Source organism: Eucyclogobius newberryi, unplaced genomic scaffold, assembly GCF_026437365.1.
Source record: "Eucyclogobius newberryi isolate DKJ021-1_F unplaced genomic scaffold, fEucNew1.0.hap1 SCAF_19, whole genome shotgun sequence".
NCBI classification, from domain to species: Eukaryota; Metazoa; Chordata; class Actinopteri; order Gobiiformes; family Gobiidae; genus Eucyclogobius; species Eucyclogobius newberryi.
Window position 1 is genome coordinate 25,529,353 of NW_027315823.1, and position 9,324 is coordinate 25,538,676.

Genomic DNA, 9,324 nt, shown 5'->3' on the forward strand with positions numbered 1-9,324 from the left:
ATCTGATTTGAGTGAAGGATGGAGCATGTTGTGGCTTTGAGAACAACAAACGGCAGACAGAGGTGCTAAAGATTGGCCTGGAGTCTCTCCGAGAATAATTAATGTGACATTTATGTGACATTTAGGCGGAGGTTTAGTGAGGAGGCTGAAGAAGGGAGACTGAGATAAGAGAGACGGGAAACAGGAAACAGGGACAACTATGACATTTTCTCTTCTTATGTGAGATGTATTTGGAGTACAAAAGGTTTTCAACACACTCATTTGTGTGCGTAACAAATCATCCAACGTCAACCCCATGTCAAGTGATAAATTATGAGGAAGGGTGACTCAGAAAACTGTGATCAAATGTAGTAAAATTAGGAGTCAACGACACAGACATCTTTCTTTCTTTTTAATTTTTTTTACAAATGCCAAAACGTGACTGTGTGGTTCTCAAACTACCACATACCACCAAGTATGAAGAACATATTTGGGGAAAACCATGATTACTAGGACCTGCTACAGTTTTTTAACAACAAGAACAACCCCAAAGAAGGACAAACATGTATATGAATGTTACTCTAAATTAAGCTCACTAACTGAAGAGGAACTCACCAGTGGTACACAGACCACACTTTGAGAACCACTGGTGTAGATCTTTTGGACACTGGGAAAAACATCAGAGATACATAGCAACACAGCAACCCTGGTAGAAGTGGTTTCATAAATGATCTGCAGAGATGTCTTGTATCCCGGCGTCATAAATTAATTGTCTTCACTCCTTTTGTCCTCTCCACAAATCTTTTCTTTTGATTTTGTGTTGTTAACCCGGGTTCCTGTTGATTTGCTGCACCCTCCTGCATATTTTACTTGTATGGAACTGTTGTACAAAAAGATGGCAGGACTAAATACTGGTTTAACTGTGACAATTACAGACCAATGACGCTAAAAGACAATAAGAACAGGATTAGTACAAAATGCTTCATTCTCTAAAACAGGATTGAAGCTGCTGCTACTGCTGCTGCTGCTGCTGCTGCTGCTGCTGCTGCTGCTGCTGCTGCTGCTGCTGCTGCTGCTGCTGCTGCTGCTGCTGCTGCTGCTGCTGCTGCTGCTGCTACTGCTGCTGCTGCTGCTGCTGCTGCTGCTGCTGCTGCTGCTACTGCTGCTGCTGCTGCTGCTGCTGCTGCTGCTGCTGCTGCTGCTGCTGCTGCTGCTGCTGCGATCGGCCTCCGCGTCAAGGATGATAAAATTGTATTTCTGTTGCCTAGCGACTGTTTGTTTTGTGCACGTCGCTCCCATTCACCCTAAATGCACCGTTACACTTGAAACTGTCTGCGCTCGGTGCAGGTTAAAAACAAAATCACACTTATCCTATTAAAAGAGGACTAGAGGTTATGTGTATCATGGCCTTTATTCATTTTATGTAACTCTTGTCTTTGTCACACAACAGCGCGTCCTAATTCACAAAGTGCTGCTCGTCTTTGTGATCACAGCAGCTGATTTAATATCCATTAGAAAAGAAATGAGCATCATTTGTTCTGTGCATTTGCCCCAATTGGTAGATTTAAATCTGTTGCTATACTGACAAATTGAGGTCTAATCTGATCCAGTCCATTTGCGATCATTTCTGTTCTTTTCATCTTTAGACATTATGACATGTTTTCTTGACCCTTAAATACAGGCACATAGAAATTCCTGTTTAGATAAATGCCTTTTCCCTTTCTTGTGTCTACTCTTTTTACACCATTGTCTTTCATCTCTATTTTGCAACCCATACAAGAATTTAGATTTTTGAAACAATTGTAAATACTTATCCTGTGATTCTCTCAGACCTGAATTAATAAACACAGCCTTTAAAGCCACTGGGATTATAACAGCAGACAAGCCAAGCCACTTTATTATCCAGCACAAAGACATTCAAGAAACCACATAAAACCAATTCCAAATAATCCATGTGCCGGATTATAGCTCGAGCTAAAAGCCAGGTGATAAAGGGGAGGTTTTAATGGAATTTAAAAGTGAGAAATGGACGTGGCATTCTTTACACAGACCGGGAGAGCGTTTCAAAGTTCATGGGCTGTGACAGAAAAAACCTATTGCCTTTAGTTTTGAGCCTGGATGGAGGAAGAGTCAGTAAGTGCTGGGAAAATGATCTGAGGGCCCATGAGGATGAATAAGGAACCAGAAGATCGGATAAGAAAGGAGGGGCCGTATCACTGAGAGCTTTAAAAAACAACGATCATGTGCTTCACTGGCAGCCAATGGATCTCTTCTCTCAAAAACCTAACCTGGCAGCCACATTTTGGACAAACCGATGCTTAAGAGTCCTACACACTGTTCAGAGAATTGCAGCAGTCCAACCTGTAATAAATAAATAAAAGCACGGAAGGAGTATTTCTATGTCTGCGCGGGACAGGGTTGATTTAAAAAGAAATCCAAAATTCTCAGAAGAAATTGCACCTGACAACATTGCTCTTTTGTTTTCACTGAACTGTGGCGGTTGATGGACAATGGACCATGAGCATCTATGAGGGGGATTTGTGTATGTAAAATCTGTATTGTACTGTATTGTTTTCATTTAACTGGTGGAAATGTTACCTTATCTTAACCATGTCCTTGTCCACTTGAGGCTATGTGCAGGAAACAGCATTAAGCACATCCTTATTCACGGTGGCCAGCCCCGGGTTGGCCAAATTGTCTCCAAATAGTTCTCATAGATTGACAAATGGGCGATATTAGGACGTGACAATGGAGCCAGCGTACAGTCCAACTGCAGTGCTCACCCCCGTTCTGTAGATGGCAGCATTTTCTACAGCGATAACACGATCTGCTTTGGTTTTATATCTCTTTAATTCCCATAAAGAAGACGTTTCACAAACCCGGTTTGTGCGCAACCTCAAAAACAAGGCCTCAGCTGCCAATAGTTTCATTGACTCTACAATGATTTGCTGCAAGACGAACACGGCACTCTTCTGAAATACATCGCTAACGTAGAAAAAAAACAAATCGCTTTGATCCAGTGAATTGAAGCATCAAAGGTTTCTAACATGTTCTTTGTGTCCAAGGGCGGGCGGCGGCGGTGGGTGTGGCGCTCTGATTGGACAAATGACATGCCGTGTTATGACAGATTATGGGTGATAAAACCCACGGCGAGACAACAGATGCAAATTAACGGTGACATTAATACACCTCGACGTGGTTTGGCAAGTTGTACAAGGTTGTTCCAAGTGGCATACGTGATATTTTGGAAAACCTGAAAATAAAATCCTACAACAAAGAAAATATCTTACGCTTAAAAGTATTTCATAACAAATCAATGTTAATATTAACCAGGAAAATGCTGTATATTTTTCTCAGATTGGTTTAACGGCTGCTATTTATAAGATTTGTGCTATTGAGGGTTGAATAAGTTAATTATATGACTAATTATAGTTACTAACTAACAACTAACAATCTGCTATTTATGTTTCAAACGATATTATAAAGCGGTTAACAGGGAAATCTGTTGTTGTGACAAGCCTAACTGTAGTTTGTTTTCTATATTATTTTGTTCTGGAGGGGGATCTGCCAACATTTTTTTTTCCATGGAGATGTTATTGCTTTGCCTGCAATGTTCCACAGCATTTAACATATCTTTTGTGCGTTTATTAAATTACAGGTGTTTTATTGCTAAAAAAAAACAAAAAAAAAACCTCTCCACAAACGCGACCTGTAACTTGGCCTGATGACGTCACCTGCTTGTTTCCTTAGTGATGGATTTGTTTATTGCCGTGAAATGGAAAATAAAATGCAAAATAATAACATCTCCATGGAGAAAAGGAGATGGGAGACGCCTCTTCAGAAAAGTTACACAGTGTACCTTTAATCTAATGGGATCTAAGGTATCTGCCATGCCAACACACTGTTAAATTGCTATAGAAGACAGTTAGTATTGAACACATTTTGTTTACTGAGGCCTTTATCTTCATCTTTAGAAGCATGCACACACTTCCAAAGATAAAGATTTGTGTCCAGGTTATTGTGTTTCCATTGAGAGAAATGGCTCTTTTGGGCCATTTCAGTGACAGCTTTAAGACCTTGTAAAAGGAGGATCTTCCCCCATCACTGCCCCTAACGACCCTAAATCATTCTCAACGAGCTATTTATGTCCACCAGGATATAATTCAATATCCAGCTTCCTGCAGATGATCTCAAATTCAATTGGCCCAGGAGCGCAGTGAGGGGAGCGCGGCCACAATGAAGAAGGACGTGTTTCCAGGGAAAGTCACACTTGTCCTGGTTTAATCTTTGCAATGAATCACATTTGAATCAAGATCGAGATTCAGTCGTCTCTATTTGTCAATAATATGTTTGGGTCTTTTTACTTGAGAAGTTCCCAGCCAATTCTCTGTCAATAAAAGGATGTCGTTTTGGAGCAGACTATGGAAGGAGAAAGTGTTGCATGTTTTCTATGAAATGGCACCGATAAAGATTAAGGGGATAAAATGTCAAACAGCTCAAAAAATAATTTCCTTTCATGTTAAAATGTATCATGGCTTCTCTCACACCAGTGTTGTCACTCTTTGACAAGTGTGTAACATTACCACCCAGTGACTGCCTCTGTGTGTTTCTTGTTTTGAATAAAAATAGGTGTAAGACCAGTGAGAAAACAAATCTTTGCACGGTAGACAGTTTAGCTGCTGAACAGGCAACCAAAACAAGTGCTACGAAACGGTAATGTCAGCTACTGAAAAAAGGTAAATAAATACAGTGAGTGCGTTCAAAAGTTAAGTCCGGCTTCACCACATCCACAAACAATAAAAGTGCAATTGCTCAGCACAAGGCATTGCATTTTCTAATGAAAGAATATTGATTTTTTTTTTTTTTCTTACTGGGCTCAAAGACATCCAATCTATCATTATTATACATGCAGGCAATCAATCTGTGTAAGTCAATATTGGCGTTTTTATTATTAGATATTTCAGCAACTAAATCCAATTAATAAAAAAACACATAATGTCAGCGTTGTTCATCATATGCTATGCAATTACAAGCATCAGCAGGAGTCCACATGTTATTCAACTTCCTCTTGTTGTACACAACTTACTTTTTCTTATTTATGTCGCTCCCGCCAACTTCAGCATCCGTCTACACTTATATTTACTGTTTCTCCACTACATATGTATCCAGACTGTCAAAAAATGAGGATATTAATGGTACTTAATCTAGATACTCATTTGAGCAAGTACTGAAATGAGAAAAGTAGAAAGTTAGACCTTTCCTGAATAGCTTTAGAATGGTCTTGAATGGCAAATAATTGACAAACATTGCGATTATATTTGCATTGTATGTTTCAATAGTTGGATTCTGTTCAGAGTCCACATTTCAAACCCATTCAAGAGCATTCACATCAGAACAGGCAAAATCCAAATAAACTGATTTAAAAAATAAAATCCACTATGTTTACTATGAACCAGATATATGTTCTTAATTTAAAAAACACATATCTGGTTCATAGTAATTAAGTTATTATTATTTTTGTTATTTTTTGTTATTTTTTAACAGGATTTTGCCTCTTTCTGATGTGAAAGCTTGTAATTATAAAAAAAGGAAAGAAAGTATATTTTGGAGGTCGTAACTGCAGGGTTAGCAGTTTTTACACAGAATCAGACAGGATGTTTGCAAAGGAATTGATTAATCAAAGTATTTGTGATTTACTAATTGTGTCCATTCAATTTGCAATTTATTGTGACATGTAGCAGCCCTTTATCCAAACCATTTCAAATTGTTGTTAAGCTTAATCTACAAAACATGAGCAGTTCCTCTGATGTAATCGCATCTACGATCCGCCCTTTTCATTACCAAAAACCACCTCATCATCGTCAGTTCTGCATTAAAAATCTATGAGTCTATCTCGAAGGGAAAAGTATGGAAGAAAATGTATTTAGTGCCACGACACAAACATGGGTTTAATTTGAAGAACCCACGTTTAATAAAGTCTTGCCTATTTTAAACTCACCCACAGTCTCATTTCCACACTCTTACCTTAGCCGCCACAGACGAGCTGGGCTTCTCCAGCAGATCCCACAGTTTTTTGCGTTTCTCAGCGCAGCAGGTGTTGTCAAACTCCTCCCCGTCTCGGTCTTTCATGTTGTCGGCTTCCCTCTTCAGCTCCTCGTTCATCTGCTCCTTCTTCTGGTGGTACCTCGCCTGGCAGCAGGACTCCAGGTAGATCTCGTCGATGCCCCAGTAGTCCAGCTCCTGACTGAAGGACAGGGCGCACATCTCCTCCATCATGTGCAGTTTCCCCGTCCTGTAGAAGTTTAGGATGGACGTGAACGCTCCGGGATGCCGGTCGAAGAAGTACTCGTTCTCCTCCAGGTTGTAGTCGTCGCACACCTCCATCAGGGTCTCGTGGGTGTTGCAGTCCCGCAGCTTGCCCAGTCGGGTGCGTGGCAGGCGGTCCAGGGTCCTCCAGAGTACCTCGTGTGGCAGGCCCCCCACGTTGAGACGCACCCGCCGGAAGCACGTCTTACTGCGGAGGATGTCGACGGGCTCCGGGGGCAGCGAGGTGGTGGAGCGGGAGCCGGCTTTGTTCAGCTCGGCCATGGTCTTCTCCATGTACACACTCTTCTGAGGCAGCAGGAACATTGGGTCGGGGTTCAGAGCTCAGGGCAGAGCCTCACATCTGGCGTAACGAGATCTGAAAACAGACAATGCAGAGGTTATCGCTACAACTGAAGAGGAAAAGCAGAGCAAAGGTTTCCAAAGTGGAGGTTGTGATCCTGCTTTGGGTCATGAGACACTGAGCTACAAGTCTTATGATTTATGTGTAAAACTGTTTACTATTAAGAATATCATTCATTTCATGGTTTTGAAGAGGCTAATAGAATTATACACATTTTATCAAATGCCTTAACGAGACTTTTGACAATACAACATGTGACATAACATTTGTTACATTCCTATTTACTGTTACATCAGATATTTTGCTGCAGGTTTGTTAGTATATATATTTTAGAGGTCTCAGTTTGGAAGGTTTAGTTAATTGCATAATTAAGCAGGTTTGCCCCTGCAGCACAGATATTGACTTCATAGTGATTTATATTGAGCATAAATAAATAGAAGCTGGTGCAAGTGATGTAATATTAACTGTGAACACAGAATATATTTCTAAATCAATGAAGGACTCGCCGGTTCTGAAAAATTCTGCCGGGGTTAACGTTATATTAACAGGCTAGTAACAAATGATATAACGTTCAGAATGGACATGTCTGTTAGTCATAGCCTCAAATTAAAAACAAAGAAACTACCTTGTAATAACCCTGTAATAATTCACGTGTTACTTTAACACGGCCTCAACTCAAGATCTCAGATCACAACAGCACACGTTATGTCTTGAATATCTTACATTAATCTGTTTCTTTGTTTTTTATATTAATAAGTGTTTTTCCCTACATATGACCTGGTGAAAACTGAAATTAAGGACAATACAGGATTATTCAAATGAATCAATCAAATACAACTCAAATTCTGTTAAAAGCTCATAAAAGTACATTTTACAGAATATATAAATAATAACATTGCACCGTAAAAACTTCACACCCAATGAAAGCAAATTTTAGATAAAAGATTCACAGCAGAAGCTATTTGTCCTACAGCTGATAAAATATAATCAGCATCTTTTCATAATAATCACCATTAAGCTCCACATTTTAGGGGGAAACAGCAGTGTAGTATGTCTATTTTCAATATGTGAAATTTGTGTCAATATGTGTATTCTAGACTGGTCCATTCAGGCTAAAATACGGTCCTTGTTTGAGCGCAGTTTAGTCCTGATAGACTTGATTTAGTCCTGTTCTGGTCCTGGTTTGGTTCCAGATTTAGGGTGCCTTCACACTTGTGTATTCATCACACCTAAATTATGGCACCAGGGCTCAACCCATAACCAAATCTGGACTAGATCAGGACTAAACAAGAATCAGAACAGGGTCAAACCAAGTCCATATCAGGACCAAAATGGGCTCAATTAAGGACCAACAACGACAGTGTGAACACACCCTTAGTCCTCATAGTTTAGTCCAAATGTGTATGTGGCACAACTGTGAACCCACCATAAACTTATACAAAAGAATTGGTCTCTATTGTCAACACAAGGCAAGATGACTCTCATGACACTGCGAAGTCACATGTTTAATAAAGACACACAGTCGGAATCTAAAATGAGATGATTAAAACCAACAATATAAAAGACCACGGAGCTTTTGAGGGCAATGTGGCAGTGACGGTGGCTGTTGCACTGGGAGGAACTGTCCACGTAGATGGTGCTGAAAACACCAGGAAACAGACAGTCGTGGAAACGCAGGTGTTTAAGCTGAAGTCAACCACTTCCATCTTCTGTTTACCTGCACAAAAAGCCTTTTCCACAACACATGAAGTGACGTGGCGCACCCTGTTCCTTTTTACCGGTTTGTTTCCATTGATTATAGGCGCAGTGAGATCAACACTTGGGCCTATACAGATGTGCAGTGATTACTGCAATATCAACTTTACTCAGGCGTAATAGTGCATTACAACGAAGATGCGGTATTATCTAAAGATAATGCGCATTATGTACGAATAGAAAGGTTCACTTGAAGTCGTCTCCGCCCTTCTGTTCAATTCAAGGCTTCGATAAATAATAAGCACCTCCACTGCACGCTGCTGTTGCGTAGCTACTGAGAAAACTATAATAAAATCATCTAAATCAGGAAAAACTGCGGTGTTGTGACAGCCACAACCCCGCGATCAAAAACACAATCGCAGTGTTTAATATGATCTATAACGGTGCAGTTCCAGGGTCCACGCCAGGCTGTCATCGATAATCAATACATGACATGACTAAAGACTGGACAGACGACATCAATCAAAGCCTACCGTGTTGACTTGTTGGTGTTGTGTAGTGGATGGAAGCTGCCCACACCCATCCGTATTAAAGACATTGTTTCTACTGCACAACAAAACACAGATGTGTATTTTTTTCCAAAGGGAGCCGTAATTAGTTGCTTATTGCCAGGGTCTAACCCAATCCATTTCCACTTCCTCGGTTTCTGACATAGCAGAGATGGAGCGGGAGAAGTCCTTGGTCCTTGCCACGGCGGAGCCTTCAGGAGAGTCCCATTTTCGCGTCTCCTCCGCGGGCTGAATCAACAAGTCTGCCCGGGGCTCGTGCGGACACGTTACCTGCGGTTCCCGTCAGCTGTTCAAGGAGGCGCCGCAGATCCGCGGAGGAGCTCCACATCTCTCCCTCATCCGCGGGATTAACTCCTTCAGCGCTGCGTCATGACGCTGGACGTGTCGCCAGTGGAGACAGAATGGTGTTTTGAA

General features: G+C 40.9%; 1 protein-coding gene across 1 annotated transcript in view; it reads right to left on the reverse strand.

Annotated features, from left to right (window-relative positions):
- The window catches only part of kcnb1 (potassium voltage-gated channel, Shab-related subfamily, member 1), a 40,577-nt gene extending 31,340 nt beyond the window's left edge, over window positions 1–9,237 (reverse strand). The window contains exons 1-2 of the mRNA XM_072452439.1: window positions 8,875–9,237; window positions 6,004–6,661 (exon numbers count right to left, since the gene is read on the reverse strand). Coding sequence (XP_072308540.1) covers window positions 6,004–6,609 — 606 coding nt within the window. The 5' untranslated portion in view covers window positions 6,610–6,661; window positions 8,875–9,237. The remainder of the gene's footprint in view (window positions 1–6,003; window positions 6,662–8,874) is intronic.
- Between the last annotated feature and the right edge of the window lie 87 nt (window positions 9,238–9,324).